Source organism: Maniola hyperantus, chromosome 3 (assembly GCF_902806685.2).
Source record: "Maniola hyperantus chromosome 3, iAphHyp1.2, whole genome shotgun sequence".
NCBI lineage: Eukaryota > Metazoa > Arthropoda > Insecta > Lepidoptera > Nymphalidae > Maniola > Maniola hyperantus.
Window position 1 is genome coordinate 6,053,232 of NC_048538.1, and position 20,233 is coordinate 6,073,464.

The window sequence follows — 20,233 nt, forward strand, 5'->3', positions numbered from 1 at the left end:
GGTGAACTCTCAGGCGTGCAGGTTTCCTCACGATGTTTTACTTCACCGTTAAAGCAAGTGAATTTAATTGCTTAAAACGCAACTCCGAGATGTGTGCCCTAGATCGAACTATCGACCTCCAGAATTATAGGAGGCTGACGTTTAAAACACTACACTATCACGCTACGATCGATGGTAGTTCTTGGTACTCGTAGGTACATCTACGTAATTAACATAGCGAAGGAATGTCATACATACCAATCATTAAGAACGGTGCGGCAAGGTTGATCCCGATGAAAGATATGCCCAAATAAATAGCACAGCCAAAAGCAGCAGCAGTAGCCATCACAGCCGAAATGTTCCCCAGTAACCCTAACCAGGGTTTGGACCTGACCCAGTCCCCCATCATACAGGTTACTACGGAGAAAATTCCCATCAAAATAAAAGTTGAACTGAAGAAAGGTATGACCGTCCTCGTGTTCTTTTCGAGTTCATGGTCGAGTGTTCGAGATGCGAATCGAGCTATGGAAATGTGCTTGAACCGCCCCGTATCTTCAGCTATACCGACTGCATTTAAGAAGCCATCTTCCCATGCTGCACCTCTGTAAATGCAACAGTTTTTATAGATGTTGAAATAACAGACGAAACTTAATATCTACGAGCTTGTATCAGTTCAGCGGGGGCACTTTTGACTACTTATTGTAGATAAAACCCACATTGAACTTTTTTCTGCTATCATTGAACCCTTTTCCACCAGGACTATATATAAGTATGAAAGGTCTTAAACACTGCATACATAAAAGGCGACGAGGGTAGGTACCAAATACGGTTCCTCCTTAAAGTTGTTCTCAAATGGCAGTAACCAGAAAGAACTAATGAAGGTAATTAGGTACGATGCGAGTAGAAGATGCCGCGCTCGGAGTTATGTTACGTGCTTCATCACGTTCCTTGTTTCAAAAATCGTAGATGTGCACGCCTACTCGCGCATTCAGTGTGACTAGCTGTCGTGCTGTTTCCGTTGCACATCTTGCCCCTCCCTAAAAGGAAGCTATCCTTTCCTATTAACACACTTCCTTATCTCCAATCCTGACGGAAAGACAGACTTACCATTTAAGGATATCACAAAACAAAAACCTTATGGTTCTTTAAAAACGTTGATCCATTTTAGACCATTAGTGCAACCGAACAAAAATACTTATACCAAAGCAATCTCAAAACTCATTAAGATTTCAACGGAGAAGCTAAAACACCGATTAAGAAATCGTGGCCTACAAATCATTCACTATCATCAAGCTCGGACCTTTCTATTCGTATTCTTGTCGATTATTACGACGTGTTTTGTATTCAAAAACGTTTCCTAAACCGTGTCAAGATCGGTGACTATTATCTAAGATATAGGTAGATACCTAAGTAATGTTGCTTGTTTACTAAGTATCGGTGCTATTGAAATTGAAAACAAGTCATAAAAATCTGAGTGTAAAAGAATCGTCGTAATCGCTAACAATAACTCTGAAGTACCAAAACGTTTTCCTTTTAAACCATAAATTACACTGGTATTGACTTCGACTATATTGCGTTGCGTGTAAAACCACTGGCACAGAAGATATAATAGTCTACCTACTGGTGTAAACTGTGTTTCCACAATTATTTATCTAACGGGTGTTTTATGACTCTCCGAGTTTTAACATTACTTCAAACACACACTTAAAAGTAAAGCTTTGTAATCTTAATCGACCCAAATATACTTAGCGTTTATACTTATAGCCCTTTAAGTTGTATTAGGTTGGGTTTTTTTTGTATAAAAGTAGATAAAAGTCGTGTATAGTAACATTTCTCGTACTTAGGTATTATTATGTACCTAAGTAGGTTCTAAAAAATAAGTTCTCGAAATACCTGAACCGGATTTGATCAAACATTAATTATTATTAAAGTAACAACGAACATAAAATGTTAACTTTGAAGCACAATTACCTACCTAACTACAATTTTAGTAGGTAGTAGTAGGTGACTATGCTACGAGTAGATAGTTACATTGAAAACCTGATATATGGAGGAAAACAAATGCAATGTGTGATGCAAATGCTGACGAGCGTTGTGCTCTATTTTATTAAAGGTTTTGAAGAGGCGGAAAGATTTAAATTTTCATGCCGTAAGTATAGTTCGCGACAGGTCGACATGACAATCAAGGTATGAGGCAGGGGGATGCCCCGCACACCCGCATAGCACCAACGCTAGCCCGCACCAGGTAAGCGCGAGGGGTGTGCGGGGCGTCCCCACCTCAATTGCTATATTGACCTGTCGCGAACTAAGTAGGTACCTATACTTAATCTAAGATTATAAACGGATTATTTACTATCAAAGGAAAGACTGACAAAATATCCGTGTCTGATAAGGGATAATTCATGCTAGACCGTGCATGCCGGGTCCGAACCGTGCCACGTTCGATCCACGGATTGCAATTTTGTATGTAGAAACATGACACGGACGTGGCTCGGATGACTCGGACACGGCACGGTCTGATGTGACTTCTCCCAATCTGGTGCCTCAGACGCGACACCGCTCGGGCCCAGCACGTTCTATCCTCCCTCTAATCATCCCTTATTTCTATTTACGCTGTGTTGGACACGTTTCCGTCGCGCGCTTTTAATTTCAAGCTTAAAACTCATCAACATAGAGGAAGCTTTACCTATCTTGCTGTAGTTTAGTGTCGGTCCTGAGGAACCAAACGAGCTGCACTGCTGGCACGGACACGATGACGTCATCCACCACTGTGGAGCCGCCGAAGTACACAGGAAACGCGTGGGCCTCCCACGTCACTGGGTTGAACATTATGGGGAATGTTAGGTTTAACTCTCCGCGCTCCACCTGAGGAAATAAAATATAATAAAATGATATTAAATATTGCAATTAATTTATTTGTTTCATATAGGTATATAATGTAGGACAGCCTGTGCTACTTATGATGTACAAGGCTACCACCACCGGTTCGGAAAACAGATTCTACTGGGACGAGCCGGCAAGAAACTCGGCAGTTGATCTTTGTTTAAATAACAAAATGTTTAATTCATGTAAATATTACCGCAGGGACGTGCGCAGCTTTTTGTAACAGGGGCAGGGTAAGCGAACTAAAAATCGCGCCTCTTTTTTTTAAGCGATAAATGTTGTCTAAATAAAGATTTTAAAAAAAGGTTCTCGAAACTAAATTGACAGGTCTAAATCTAGTGATATCTTTTTAGTATTCTGAAAGAGATATTTATTTATTAGACCAGTTATTTTAGTTTGTTTTAGAGATTGTGTACCTACAGAAGAATTGGCAACACTGAGTTTAAACTGTAAACTGTGGTAAGACCTATTCTAGCTAACTTACGCATCGTAAGTTTTTAATGATTTCTATCTGCGGTTTAAGTGGCCGTTAGTAACGATAATACTGTCTATTGTCCCATCTTCACTTCGATGACTGATCGGTTGAGTCATGATTCCGCGATAATCATTTATTGTAAGTAAATGCGATTGTTTTGCGGGGTGGTTCTTGGTAATAATTTTATTGTTACTTGGTTTTCCTTATAACAAAAATTTATCGAATTTCTCATTTATGAGAAGGGAACTTTAAATAAAAATAAAGTCTATACAGTTTGCCCATAAACTACAATCGCAACGTGTCTGCATTTTGGAATTTGTACGGTGCGTGCATAGATGTAAAACCGGCGAGCGCGGTCCGGTTGAAAAACCGGCGAGTTAGACTCGCGCACCGAGGGTTCCGTACTGCAGCCGTATTTTTCAATACTACGATTAATCAAAAACTATTATGCATAAAAATAAATGAAAATCTGTTTTAGAATGTACAGATAAAGTCCTTTGGTATAGGTACCTAGTAATCTTACTTTGAAAGTTGAAAATAATAATCATTTGTTCATGTTAATATTTTTTTTGTGATGTGACCACAAATTCACTGATTTTGGATTTATTCCTTTACTTATGCTATAAGACCTACCTACTTACCAAATTCATGATTCTAGGTCAACGGGAGGTAGGTAGGTACCTACCAAACTTCATGACTCTAGGTCAACCCTGTAGGTTTTGTTGACAGACATGACGGACAGACAGACAACAAAGTGATCCTACAAGGGTTCCTTTTTCCTTTTGAGGTACATCATCATCATCATCATGATCAACCCATCACCGGCTCACTGCAGAGCACGATTATTGAAAATTCTACCCCTAAGGGGGTGAAATAGGGGTTTGAAATTTGTGTAGTCCACGCGGACGAAGTCGCGAGTATAAACTAGTTTAAACTATGTTATTCGCGCCGCATTGCGCAGCATGTGCGCTCACTCAAGTGCGCTTTTCTCCATACAAACTCATAAACTATATTTGACGCGTCGCGTCGCACTTGTGCGTTTGGACCATTAATCGTAATGCTCATGTCATCATACCTCTCCAATAATTTTGTCCAGATTCAGGATATCGTTGGTATAGCACTGCCCCTCCCACCGCGCGCACTCTTCTCTGTAGCTGAACGTGACTCCGTTCTCCAGAGTCACTGTGACGTTCTGCACATATTCGTCGAGCTGACGAAGCTCCTGCCATACTTCTGAGCGAAGCAAGTTCGTGTCGTTGCCCTTTGCTACGATGATCACGCGGCCGAATCTACCTGTAGAATTGACGTCTTAATAAAAAGCTTATAAAAGAGGCTCGATACAATTTCAAACATAAACAATAGGAATATGAAACAATTTTCAAGTTTTTGTAACTCATTACTATTGTTAGTCATTCGGGACATAAATATGAGGAGGGCGATGATCACTACAACACAGATCATTCTTCTGCAGGATTATCGTTCCCATTGGCTGCTCCGAATCATAAGTCGAAACAAAACCACATTGTATTATGGCAGGTCGACAGAAGGTGATTGGAGTCATACAATAGGTACATGATAATATTATATGAACACGTGCAGTCTAGTTTTCCACCTTGACACTCGAGGTGTGCTCTGATTTGTTTATGGTTTCGCCAGATTGACCAACACCACAACCGCATAGGTATTACCACAGCCATCGCATAGTAAGCAATGTGCGCGCTACTTAAAGTTCAAATAGGTTTATGGTGAAATTACACTTGGACCGAGTCATCATCATCATCGACCAATATACGTCCACTACTGGACATAGTTATAGGGACTTTCACACACCACGGTCTTGCGCGGCCTGAATCCAGCGGCTCCCTGCGACTTGTTTGATGTCGTCTGTCCACCTTGTGGAGAGGCCTTGGAGCGCTGCTCTTTTTGGTGGGAGCGCGTCATATTAGTACCTTGGGACCAACGTCTATAGGTTTTTCGAATTTTGTGCCCTGTCCATTGCCACTTCAGCTCCGCGACCCGTGGAGTGCAGTCAGTTACTCTGGATAATTGTTTGTTATCTATGTATGGCTATCATTCGGTGTTCGAGAAATGTGAATGTGGTGAATGATATCCACCAAGCTCATTTGACATTTATTTTTAATCCACTGAAGATTTTCTACGAAAAATTATTTTGTTATCACTCTGTGAAGCAGCAATGTATAGTACAGCGACGCGTCAAGATGGCAATCGGGGAGGGAACGCCCCGCACACCCGCACAGCCCCCGTTTTAACGCGGTGCGGGCGAGCGCGGGTGACGTGTGGGTGTGCGGGGCATCATACACAACATAACGCACCTGGCCTTGTTATCCTCCCCACATTAAATCTTTGTGAGTAGTTAACTTTGAAGTGTTCTTCGACAATCCGCCTCTCCAACTTTCCTTGGCCGCTGACAGGGGAGAACAGGTACTCTGGGTCCATTTCATAGTGGATTCGCTGGTAGCCTGTGATCATCAATAGTGTGAGGAGGACTGGAATGATGATGAAGTAACCGGGCTGCTTGCCGACGACTAAACCGAGCTTGTAAAACGATCGGTTTAGGACGTCGTCGACGAATGTTAGCTTACACCCCATCTGAAACAAAGAAGCACATATTAAGAACTAGCTTATGCCCGCGAAGTCGTCCGCGTGGACGACACAAATTTCAAACCCCTATTTTATCCCTGTGGGGATTGAATTTTCATAAATCCTTTATTAGGGGATGTCTACGTCTTAATAGCTATCTGCATACCTTTCAGACCGATCCGTCCAGTAGTTTGAGCTGTGCGTTGGTAGATCAGTCAGTCAGTCAGCTTTTCCTTTTATACATAAGATTACAGTTTTATTATGTCCACTTTATTCTATTATATCTAGTAGAGACTAGCTATGGTATGGGAACTGGCAAGGTAGACAAAGCGTTCAAACTACTAGCAGGGTTGGTGCCAACTGCCAAGTGATGCAGGATAGGCTCGAGTGACAACTCCTAGTATCGAAGGCAACCTTTTGGCTAGCTGACCCAATTCAGTAAGTTTTTCAAGTTATCAAAGATAGCAATTGAGATAAATGCTCGTGGACCTACGTCTTTACTTGCATGATAGGTTTTAGCCATTTGCACCTTGATAGTAAACTATTAATTACTTGTACCACAGCTCTAGTTAAATGAATTCAGTAAAAAAAGTTGATACCTACCTGTAGTTCGCGAAAGGTTGAGATGGCAATCGGGGTATGAGACAGGGGGACGCCCCGCACACCCGCGCTCGCCGGGATAACGCGGGGGTTGTGCGGGGCGTTCCTTCCCAGATTGCCATTTCAACCTGTCGCGTACATATACGTTTATTATCCATTTTATACCTACTACTACAAACAGTTTAACGTTGATACCTAATCCCAATTTCAACACCTTGCACAATCACGACTACAGTTTTATAAATATTTCCCCAAGTTGTTGAACTTGACGCATGTTTAGTACTCTCTACATTATGCATTTTTACCTGCGTAAGTACATTTAATATGCTTATTATTCACCAGACTACGGTGGACTATGATTATGATACGACTTTGATTTTTATGAGTTGAGCAGTCGTGTGTCCATGTTTGTAGTAAGTAGGTACTTTTTACATTTTGTCGGCTCATCGATTCCATCATGATTGGTCCCATCCGTACGCGTAGACATTGACTAAGGAGTTCGTATAAGGCAGAAGTGGCATACGAAGTGAAGTAGCCAGATACGCTGGAAGTTGTGTGTGAAATTATGGTCTTTGTGTAGATAGTACTTATATAATAGGTATATGTTAACATAAATGTCTCATCACTAATACCTATTAAGTTCAGAGTTGGTAGATACGCTCACATGAAGCTCACTGCCGGCGCAAAAATGGCGAAAATAAAGTTGCTTCAAAAACAGACCCGCAATCGCACGTCCAGCGTACCTACCTACTTGTATTAGTAGAGGTCAGTGGCCCATCCGCAAACATCAAGGGCGTCGTCCCACTGTATGCTAAGCTATAAGTTGGCTTACTCCTCGGTAGCTATAAGGCTACTATGCAGGTATCTAGTATGTTACAATGCAATATAAGTGTACCCACTAATTTGACTTGTTTATAAACAAGAACGTTACGTATTGCGTGTCCATGGTTGCGTGCCCTCATTTCGTAATATGAATAACTGGTAATTTTATAAAATCAAGCTCAGAGTTGATACTCATATTAATATTTTGTTTGAGTGAGCTGTTTTTTATTTATGACATGTTTGCGCTTAACCATGATCACTGATGGCAGGTTAGTAAAGGTATGTACGAGTATACCTATAGTACGCGACTGGTCGATATGGTAATCGGGGAGCACAGGGAGGGAACGCCCCGCATACCCGCATAGCCCCCGCGCTAACCCGGTGCGAGCGAGCGCGGCTGACACGACTGCCCTACCAAAAGACGAACTAAAAGATATACCTACCTGCCTACCTTTTGAAAAATGTATACCACTACCACTCAGGACTCGGGAAATTATGGTGCAATAAAGAACTCGCATACACACTTACATACCTACATTAGCTGATAGGTTTTCATTTTTGGGCCGTCGTGCGTCGTGTAAAAATAGTGACAGAAAATCGATCAGTGATCCGACGATGCGTGAATTAATTCAGCCGCCAATTTATTTATTTTCAGTTATAAAAATGCCATTTGATTTTTCTCTCCCGCAATATTTTAGAGCAATCCTAGTAAAAAATACACATGCAATACGTTGAGCAGATCATTTTTACTAAAGTCGGCACAAAATTACCAAGAAAAAGTACCAACGTGTTAACTAGTGCGTCAAACGGAGATGATTTGTTTTTACCTTGGTACAGTGTACTTTGAAAAAATAGCGACTTTTTAGGAAGACCGGAACAAATATTTGCATAAAGAGGTTAAGGTTTCCTTTTGCATACATACTGTATAAGTATATCGTTTTTTTGGTTGACTACCTACCATTTTGACCATTAAAAATACTTATACAGTATACACGATGGAAACATGGACCTATAATACTCCAATGGATGGAAATATACCAAATCCCCCACCTTACCTAAACCTTACCTAATCCAAATATTTATTTTTTATCTTAAAGACTTAAAGCGTTTATCAGATACCTCTGCCATGATAATTTGATTTCTCTGAACATGAATAACTGTAACTTTTGAAAGGATTTATAAAATCGAGTGGCCAAACTCATACATATTATTATATTGTTTCTTTTTGCCTACCCCTAATTTCATGGGATCGTGTAGGTACTTCCTCACGGTCAAAAAAGATATTTTTTTTGCGCTAGAGAAATCCACGAGGAATCACACAAAGAACGCGATTTCGAAGAAACAACACTCATAACTTCAAATAGTTACAGGTGCGTGCCCGGGATCGAATCTCAGACCCGGATATTCGGTGATATGGGGTCATCGCTTTAACAACTAGGCTATCACCACTTCGATTTGCAGCTATTTATAGTAGGTAGTAAATTATAATTAGACTTTAATTAATTGAGAAGCATTGATGGTTCGAGGTAAGGCTGTAATACCTACCGCTACCGCACAGTAATCTGCGGAATGCCTTGACCACCTTTCACTTATATTATGTATATTATAAATGAAACAAACTAATTAAACAAGTTTAAAATATCCTTATGTAGGTACAGCTTCGTAGCGCAATGCAGAATTTACATAAATGAATACAAAACCCCAAAACGAAAGCTGAAGAAGTCGACGGCTGTCCCAAAGCGCGGTATCTAAATATATAAAAGGAAAAGGTGACTGACTAACTGACTGATCTATAAACGCACAGCTCAAACTACTGGACGGATCGGGCTGAAATTTGACATGCAAGTATCTATTATGACGTAGGCATCCGTTAAGAAAGGATTTTTTAACATTGAACCCCGAAGGGGGTGAAATAGGGAGTTGAAATGTGTGTAGTCCACGTGGACGAAGTTACGAGCAATAAGCTAATAAATGTTCTTTATTTCAGGCAAAATGTACCCATATTATTACAGAAGCCAATATAAAGTAAAGTAAAGTATAAAAATAGCTAAATATAATTTTTTGACAGCACAAGTACCTACTGACCGCCGTACTCAGAGTCGCTAATCGTTACTTTAGATTGAGTTAAAACAAGACAGATTTATGTGAGAGATATAGCTCTGTCTCGTTTCAACTAAACTTAAGTAACGATTAAGCGACTCTGAGTGCGGCGGGACTCTTATAAAATAAATTGAACGGTTATTTTGTCGGACTTTGCCGCCTATATATTTTTATAACAGATACTGCGAAGTACAAACACCTCTACGGATGTGCTCGTTACATAAACACCCGCAATGATCTGTGTCAGGTCGTGTCACACATTCATTGCAATATTTCGCGCTGTCTGTTTTGTCAACACAATTTATCCGCTTAAAAATTATGCGAAACTTTGTGGCCAAGTAAGCTAAGTGGAATCAATTTGTATGCTTCGAACTTTAATGAGTATGAATGATTAGTAACTATAGTTGCTTTATAGTTCATATAAACCTCTCAGCATCGTATTCTTTATAAGTTTGAACATAAGTTGGGTATCTCTATGAGAGACAAAATTCGTAACGAGGAAATCCGTAAGAGAACCAGAGTGACCGACATAGCTGAACGAATTTTATTTAATCAGCTGAAGTGGCAGTGGGCACAGGCCACATCTGCCGTAAAACCGATGGCCGCTGGGGCAGACGTGTTCTGGTCAGTACCCGTAGTACAAGATTTTACGTCTCACCAAACCAAACCAAATTCGAGAGTCGAAATACTTCCACGTTACAGTAAACTGGATCTTAAAAGCCTTGTTTTAAAGCTCAAGTTTGTCTACACTTCTACAGCCAGCGCTCCAAGAGGAAACATTGCGAAATTAAAATCAGTGGCATTGAATATTTGACTTCAATTCAAGGCTGTTTAGGTCCATTTTACTGTAACGCGGAAGTATTTCGACTCTCGAATTTGGTTTCGTTTGGTGAGACGTAAAATCTTGTACTGCGGGTACTGGAGTGGAGACCACACGAGTAGATATATAGACCAGAGGGGAAGCTTCATACTAGCGGCTGGCTGTAGGTTCACTCACTCTAGCGCCCTCCGTTTGCCGCCAAACTGGGCGCACGGAGCGGTGGCACGTCGTGGTGTGCGTGAGCTAGTGTGAAGCTTCCCCTCTGGTCTATAATATCTACTCATGTGGTGGAGACCGCGTCAGCAAGCGCAGTGTGGGACGACCTCCAACCCGCTGGACGTGGATGGATGAGAAAGGCGGTGGATCTTGTGTGTAAGCGCGCTCTTGGGAAGGCCTTTGTCCAGCAGTGGACGCAAACGGGCAAATTGATCGATTGATTGTAATTTACTGTGTGGTAAACTGATTATTTTTAAATTGACAAATTCCCACTGTAATCTAGAGCTATAATTATTAATAGACAAGAATACAATAGCTTGAGCTTTTTTCTCGACTTTATGAAATAACAGTAGGTATCCATTGTAGGACTTTATAAGTTCTCTCAGAAAACATTTATTTGTTAGGTCTTTCTCTCATACTTTCTAAGGCACTAGAAATATGTAATTGGTAAAAGTGACTAATTAATTACACTATTGTTGAGATTTAAGTGCCTATTATTAGATGTTTTACTAGCATTATAACCACAGATTAGAGATTACTTCTTTTATCTATGATTATAACTGTTAATGATATAAATGATTATAAATAGATACCGATTTCACAAGTGATTTTAAACGGGATACACCTACTTAACTACAGATTGTTTTTTTGGTAGCGGTCGATGAAGCCAAAATTTAAACTACTTACTTATAAGTAGGTACCTATTAAAGATAGAGGAATTTGGTTTTAAAGAACCATGTAGACAGTAAAAAAACTGCGTTGAAAGACTATCAAAAAATGTCATACCTATAGGTACTAAGGAAGCGAAGTGATTTTATTTTGGTAATCGATCTACTTAACCAAAACAAAATCACTTCGCTAATAGGTAGGTATGAACTAGGCCTGAAGGAAGGTATGAACTAGGAACATTTATCCCAAATAGGGCCATTGGTATTCTTAAATCATTCTTGAGGATAAAAGCCAAGGAGGCTTTTCCCCTAAGAAAGATCTAGGCAAAACAGTGATTTCAATTTATTACACTGTCTCTTCTCCTGTTTCTGGCTAATTGGATACTTTAAGAATTAGGATGGACCTACCTACCCAAAATATACCTACTGGGCTAGTTCCAATGCACCAGTTTTTAGACCTGCACCTACCGGTTATTATATAAATACGAGATATGACACACAATCTTACTTAATTATATAAATAGGTACACATACCTATTACCTACTTAATACGTGTTGCAGTTGGCAAAGCAGTAGATAAATACGATGGTGGACGCAAAATAATATTGTCATTAAATCCCTCATTTGGCACGCGCTGAGGAGTCGATGACCTGATCTTCACTTTCACGTCGCGTGTTAGACCGCTGAAGAGTGAAGAGTGAAGACCAGTATACAAAGATTAATACCATTGATTGGTCGTAAGCTTATTGGGCTGCGGACCAAATCGGTCCAAAGCGGTCAGATCGGACCAAAAGTTCATTGGGTTTTTCTGTCAATAAATCCAGACTGGTAAATACTAATACATATTAGTATACCACATCCATATTATGTATACTAATACTATTTAAATACGAAAATGTGTCTGTCTGTCTACAAACTTTTCATGGCCCATCCGCTTAACCGATTTGGATGAAAATCGGTTCAGAGATAGATTGCATCCTGGCGACAGATATAGGATCTGGAAAATCAAGGAGTTCCCCTGGAGTATTTTACTAAACCGAGACTAATGCGGACAAAGTTGTAAGCATCATTACCCAGAAACAAGATAAAGTTAAAAACTAAAACCCGATTACGATCGAAATATTATAGTAAAATTGGATTTCAGTCGCTTGGTATATTTTAATAGTATACAAGGTACATTTTTTTTTTCTTATTCATTTATTACATTAAAAAAAAAAAAAGTTCATTAATTAATAATTTAAACTAAAACTAAAACCTTAAAAAATATAATATTATAACTAAAGTATATTATTAAAAGTTAAATTTATCAAGGTATATTATATTTTAAGAGGTCAATATTTTTTCCTCTTTCATTTGACATCATACTTGATACAATAGAAAAAAAATTAAAGACTACTTTTTTGAATGTAACATCCGTCAGATCGACTTTGTTCGTATAAAATGTAGCCTATGTTACCCGGACTATAACAATAAAATAATTGACATCTCATTCATCAAAATCGGCCCAATAATTTAGCCGCTACCGTAGAAGACACAGATATAAACATCCATACATACATACTTACATACATATATACATACATTACATACTTACATACATACCTACACAGACTGCCAAAATTATAACCCTTCCTCTTGGTTTTGCCGTAGTCGGGTTTTTACCCGACTACGGCGGAAAAGCTTATTTGAAAGTTGGACGACATCCATATTAACCAAGTATTGTTTACCTACGTTGTTACATTGTGTTATCCACGTTTTTTGTACATATTAATAGACGCAATCCAATTTATGTGTGTTGCTTATATTTTGTAATTAAGTAGGTACCTGGGTACGACCGAGTTACTTTCGGCGTCTTTTCCTTTGATTGGTTTTATTCCTGAAATCTCGGCTTTGTAGAGCGTTGTCTCTGTCACTCATACCTATGCGAACTTTGTCGGGCTCAACGACCGAGACAGTGCTCTACAAATCTGCTACCTCCTTCTAAAGGTCGATGTACATTATTTTCGGCCGCGTACTGTATTTATCCTGACCTAATCGTTCTCATATTTTGATCATTTTTCGGTTGCAATCAAATTTGCCTTTTCAAGAAAATAAATAATATCGTTCTTCTCAGTTACTTACATAAAGTTTTTATTTATTTATTTTTATTACCTATATATTTAATTTATTTAAATAAGTAGTGGACGTCAATCAGTTAAAATGAGGACAATGACATTAATTATTATTCTGCTAAAGATACTTATCTACGAGTACTGCGTTGCATTTTACAAGATCAGTTTTAGTGATAAGACAGCCTGTTTGCATTCTACCCTTTTTTGGTTTTCCTTTTTTTAAATTTTAATTTCTTGGTTCAGACGGCTTTTAAAGTCGCTAATAATCATGGTTACAATTTAATACACATTAGGGTCATCGCACACAAAAAATGTTCCTAATTCCGAACAACCTTGACCCTTGGGCCTCTAGTTTTGATGCTGGTGTAAAGTTGTAAACGCCGCCGTGGCCGCCGCTTAGACAAAACGAGTTACTAATTGACGGATAGGAACAAGGTGTCATTGTCGAGTTGCATGAGAACCTTGACACGGGTCGTTTGGGTTATTTAAACTTGAACTGTGGTTAATTGTATAAAGGTGCTCATGTAACGTGTTTCCTAACGTAGGTAGGTAGGTATATCTAGGATATCTAGGATTTGATGCTCGCTGTAAACTCCAAACTATTAATAAGTACCTATATACTACCTATATTATATTATAGTAAATTGAAAATAGTTGGGAGTGTAAACAGTTTGTTGAAATAATTATTACTTACTGATAAAATATTTTCAGAAATTCCACTTGAGTGAAGTTGGGGAGGGTCAGTAGTCAGCTAGTTCTCAATACACAAAAGGAAGTCACTTGTTTACCTATTTATTATCTACAAATTAAGGAACACATAATATTGGAACACTATGCTTGCTTTAGATAAAAACCCGCTCAGGTCAAGTATATTTACCTACCTACTTACAAAGTTCTTAAGTACGAGCTACAAAACAAAGGATGTGTTTGTTTTAAATATTGAAATAATTAGTAAATTGAACTTTGTTGTATGTAGTTATTATAACTAGCGTAATAACTGCTAACAGCTAAACAAATTGTTTGTTAACGATTACATGCAAATAAACTCTTAATCTATGTGAGTAGGATCTATAATAAAGTATTAATATTCCTTATCTTGCTCAAGTATATTTAAAGTATAATTATTCGACCTAGCAGAAATTTATTTACAGCTTGCGTATATTATGATTGTAGATCCTAGATGATAAATAAAAAACTTTTGAGTGTCCAGCGCGGAAATGCAGCCAGTATTCTTGGTACTATGTTCCACGCGGGTATATGATTTCTACCTACAGTAATTACTTAGATAAGGCTAGCTTTAAGTTTTTGTAACATTTTCAATTTAAATTTAAAAGAACGATATTGTTCCACTTTAACTGTAAGTTGAACATGGTTAAAATATTTCTAGTAGTGAGTAAGTAAATGACGTCCATGACTACGTCCGGGTCCGTGTGGAATTTTAAAAATTCTGGGATAAAAAGTAGCCTAAATATACTAAACTTTGTGAAATATAATTAATAGCTAGGAACAGGGTATGCATTTTCTTAGGAGAGTTGACAGCCCTAAATTGTGCCTTGGCTCGTACTTTCAATTTATTGCATCGCCGTTAATAACAATATAAAAAAAAATTATCATCGCAGAGGTTATTATAATAAATTATATAATAGCAAACGAATATCGCTCGATCATTTATCACATTACAGCTGAAGCATTACAAAAGATTGAAATCATAGGATTTCTAATAAATATGAATGAGTTTTAAATACATATCAAAAATTGCGTAACCGGCAAGGCATCGGGCGCGAACCCAGAAGATGCAGGTTCGATTCCTGCCGGTTACGCAATTTTTGATATGTATTTAAATTATTTAGTAATTTCCTTGAAGTGTAGGTAAAACACTAAAAAAACTATAACAAATATGATTTTTTTAGCATTCATTTTCCGTTCTAATAATTTATAATTACTATCCATCAGCACAGTACAGTGGATGCTGTGCTTCCACTCTGCAGGTGTGCGTCGCGCTCAAGTGGAAGTTGCACAAAAATTTAAATAAAAAGCTTGCGGAAGTTCGACCGCACAATTTAAATGATGGGTCACATTATCATATAATAGGCCCAAGATGACCGATAACGACATTTTTAGCCGTGGTCAGTCGTTAAAAACTGGTCTTAATTAAATAAATGAAATAAAACCATAAAGCCAGTATGTTAAACATAAATGATCAAGGGTTGTGCCACTGTCGGCATATACTTATAACTTTCACTATTTAACGATATGTAAAAGCTTAACGTAAATTAAGCACTTAAAAACTTTTTATTAAATTAATATAGGCGTAATACTTTATTAAATGTTATATTAATTATTTTTTTACTAATCCGTGAATATAATTTCCCTCACTCATTTGCTTATTCATGATTTTATTTTTAAATACGCTACAATTTTTTACACGATATAATTATAATAACCTTGACTATATAATATGTATATTTTTAATGATATTACTGAATATAAGGTAAAATAAAAATAACATTTTTATTTTAACATAACGAAATTTAATAACAAATTACAAATTAATTTATAATAACATTTTTTTTTTGTAATCATTTGAAATTTATTGAAGAATTTTATTACGTGTAAGTATAAGCCGTAGTCAAGCTTGTCAATAAAAATAACCTTAGGTATTCGTACCAACCTAACGGAAACTCGCAAAGGTCGGTGTAATGGTTATATTAGGCAGAGAGCTTCCATAAACTAGAGATGGTGTTGTTCCACACAAAGTGCTATTTGTCATTCAGTAAATTGTAGAATACCCACCTACACGTTTTCACTCTGTTAGCACGCTGGTCAGCAATATCGTTATTCTTATCATAACGTTATGACGACTCATACTATGCTATTTCAACAAGTCTCCTCGGGTGAAAAAATTAAATAAAAAAGTGTAAAAATTTAAAAATATTTACATTAGTTATTACATAAACATTTTAAATAATAATTTAATCCATATCCATACCTATCCAAATTAATATTATATTGCGAAAGTGTGTCTGTCTGTCTGTCTGATAGCTTTTTACGGTCCATCTGTTTAACCGATTTTCTCGTAATATACAGAGATAGGTAGCGTGCACCCTGGGGACAAACATTTGCGCGATTGCGGTAGGATGACAGCTACAATGTCACGATCGCAATCACCTCTGATTGGTTGACGCTCGCTCACTATTGGCTACAATGCATTGTTGCAACAAGAATAGCACAAATTCAGCCAATCACAACAATTGATATTGTAATAATGATTGATGCAGATTTTATGAAATCACCCTACATGGCCGCTTTTTAGGGTTCCGCACCTCAAAAGGAAAAACGGAACACTTATAGGATCACTTGGTTGTCTGTCTGTCTGTTTGTCGGTCTGTCAAGAAACCTACAGGGTAGGTACTTCCCGTTGACCTAGAATCATGAAATTTGGCAGGTAGGTAGATCTTATAGCTGATATTTGAGGAAAAATCTGAAAACCGTGAATTTAGGCTTACATCACACAAAAAAATTAAATTGTGGTCATGAACTAATAATTAGTATTTTAAATTTTCGAAGTAAGATATCTATTTCAAGTGGGGTATCATATGAAAGGGCTTCATCTGTTCATTCTAAAACTGTTTTTTATTTATTTTTATGCATCATAGTTTTTGAATTGTCGTGCAAAATGTTGAAAAATACGACTGTAGTACGGAACCTCGGTGCGCGAGTCTGACTCGCACTTGGCCGGTTTTTATAGCAGAAAATTGATTTGTAAGAGATCTGCATCTCTATGTATCCTAAACTCAATGGTACCTAATAGGTATTCGATTACCTAATTAAAAGCCGCATGTTTTAGAGGATGTGTCTATTGCTTTACCTTGTCGGATATCCATCCTCGTTCGAGAAGTAATAAACGAGTAGATATTGCACTCGTTTACCTACACTATTATACCTTTTATGGAGAATTAAAGTGATTTTGTTAGCTTGCGTGGGGTAATCGGTCGACTGATCTCACTTTAGAATTTTCTTTACTGATATAGTTAGAATAGGTTTTGGGATGGTTATTTTGTTTTTGATAAATTATATTCACGTGTTTTGGACACTGATCAAATACTCCATTACAATTCAAAATCATTGTGATTTTTAGTTTTAGTGATTAGATATGAAAAACTGTAGCACCTATGATGTATCAAAATTGGATAGAACAGTACAAGCGACATAATAGCGTCGGTTGACTGATAAAAGTACCTATTTCTAAATTTTCTATGTCAAGATGTTGCGGCAGAAACAATTTTATGTTTCCAAATGTACCTACTTAGAAATATCGTTCTGTGAGTAACATTAAATTCATAATAAGTATTATTAGGTATATTAGTACATATATCAATGCAATTTTCAAATCAAAGATCAAAGAACTTTTTTACTAAATCGGTTCAAAATTAACCAAGGTTCTTGCGATACAATTTGGCTACTAATATTATTTATTTCCGTAACCTTTAGAACTAACCAATATAAATTTATTTATAACTCATATTTTGCCAAATGTTATAACCATTTGTCATGTTATGATTTACAAGCAACAAGGTCATATTAAGAGTTATATATTTAACTACTTAAATAAATTTAATTTTTTCAAGGTTTTTCGATTGAATATGTCTTACACTTTTATATATTAAGTATGTACGTATATTTCTTACACGTTGTTTATCATACTCACTTGTTACAACACAGTATACAGAAGTAACAAGGCCAAAATATGCATTATGACAACTCTCCATAAATTATCAATATACAGCTACTTCCATACTAATATCATAAATGCGAAAATCTAATCTCTACAACTCTCCCTCTCATCAATGTAATATGGCGTATTTGTCTGTCTGTTACCTTTTCACGGCCCACCTGTTGAACCGATTTGACGTTTAATACAGAGATAGTTTATCCCACATAAATCAACGTAAATGCAGTCGCAGGCGTCAACTCTTTGGAACAGAGATAGCTTTCATCTCGAAGACGAATATTTTCTATCCCGGAAAATCACAGAGGTTCCATGGGATTATTAAAAAACCTAAATCCACGCGGACGAAGTCATGAGCATCGTCCATACTAATACATATTTACTAATTTACTAATATTATTAATTTGGCACAGAGATAGTTTGCATTCCCGAGAAGGACATAGGCTAGTTTTGATCCCGGAAAATTAAAGAGTTCTCACGGGATCTTTTAACATCGAGCATCTTCTAGAATAAAAAAATAAATAAATATCAACTCGTTACGTCGTGAAATAGAGTAACAAGGCCACATAATAATTCTATAATAAAAGAGATTGCCCATTTTCTTAGGAGCTTTGGGCCCCCCCTAATATAATTGTTGTGTCACCATGGTTTTAATTTTATTTTGTAGACAAATAATTAACTCTTTATATTCTGCAAACGATTTCTATTTATTCACCCTGGTTATAAAGAAATCTTATTTTATATATTGCTGATATTGAGGTTATATTTAATTAATAGTTCTTCAAAATAAATGCATGTTTACGATTCTAATTGTAATTGTGGATATTTTCAATAATAGAGTGAAAAAAAGTCGTTATAAAACATAATCGTAAAAAAATAACACACTTAAAAAAAAAAAAAATAAGTTTTGACACGACGCCACAAAAGAGGGCCCGTTCACGGGCGATCTCCTTTTAATGTTTAATTGCTACCACGCAATGTTAGGAAACCCACAGATCTGCACGAAACTGAACCATGCTATGTCCTAATCGGTAAGTATAGTCCCCGACAGGTTGAGATGGCCATCGGGGTATGAGGCGGGGGTCGCCCCGCACACCCGCACGTCACCTGCGCTGGGTGTGCAGGGCATTCCCACCCCGATTGCCACTTCTAGCTGTCGCGTACTATAGGGTAGTGGCACAGATTAACGAGATGCTGCATCAACTCCCAGATGCCGACGTGTTTTATCAAAAAGATACAGCTTTCATAAAAACAATTTTTTTCTATTTAAATAGATTATAATATAGTTAAATACTTTTGTGTGTTAAGTGATTTTTTAGAATATAATTACTAATTAGCTGTAATAACTTTGCATGTACACGCTTTGGTTAAGACTGTTAGTGTATATTGTTTGTAATGTAATAATAATAATAAATAATAAATAGGTACCTATTAACTGCTTTATTTGCGAGACGCGTCGCCGTTGCAGACGAATTTGATTGAAGCATCATTGAATGGTGGGCTTAACCTTTGTGGTAATAATAACAGTTCGAATAACACCTGAATGAACTCGCTTGAACCTTCAATACGGAAAATTGTACGAAAAATAATGATATCAATGAAAATAACACAAATCAATGAAATGCAAAAGTTTCAAATAGGTTTCAAATCATTCAATGATTTAGCAGAAAAACATAATTCGATTTTAGTCTGTTTCTGAAGGTCTGCTAACGGCGCTAAGGCCTAAGATTAATCATTGATTAAAAAATACCGACTTGGGTTTTCTCTTCTATATTTGCTTAAAAACAGTAGGTAATGTCTTCAATATGTTAAAAGAGTTTGCTGAATAGTGAATATGGTAGTATATCATCGTCAATAATAAATCTAGCACCTTTAGCCATGAATATTTCGGTGGCTTGTTTCACCCAAATCCGAAACGATTTACTGAGTCAAAAGTTAAGGCCGAACCTGACTCGAATTTTAAAAATCTTTATCCTTGTGAAAATACCAGAATATTTTATATAATTTATATATAGCAAGGTCTAAAGTAAAACCTTTTTATCTGCCCTTTTTACGAGCATTTTTTAAAGTACCTGAGTCACATTTTTTATATTAAGTAATAAGGTTTTGCAGTTATAGGACTTTCGTAAATAGCTAGTAAGTAGCTTTAATATTTTTTTCATAGTTAATGGATGTAGGTCAATCATACCATGAAATATTACAAAATTTATTTTGATATATTTCTGACGT

General features: G+C 37.1%; 1 protein-coding gene across 1 annotated transcript in view; it reads right to left on the reverse strand.

Moving 5' to 3' along the window:
- Positions 1-20,233, reverse strand: part of Ptr (patched domain-containing protein) — a 43,531-nt gene that overhangs the window by 7,189 nt on the left and 16,109 nt on the right. The window contains exons 2-5 of the mRNA XM_034984186.2: positions 5,671-5,947; positions 4,413-4,630; positions 2,666-2,844; positions 238-581 (exon numbers count right to left, since the gene is read on the reverse strand). Coding sequence (XP_034840077.1) covers positions 238-581; positions 2,666-2,844; positions 4,413-4,630; positions 5,671-5,947 — 1,018 coding nt within the window. The remainder of the gene's footprint in view (positions 1-237; positions 582-2,665; positions 2,845-4,412; positions 4,631-5,670; positions 5,948-20,233) is intronic.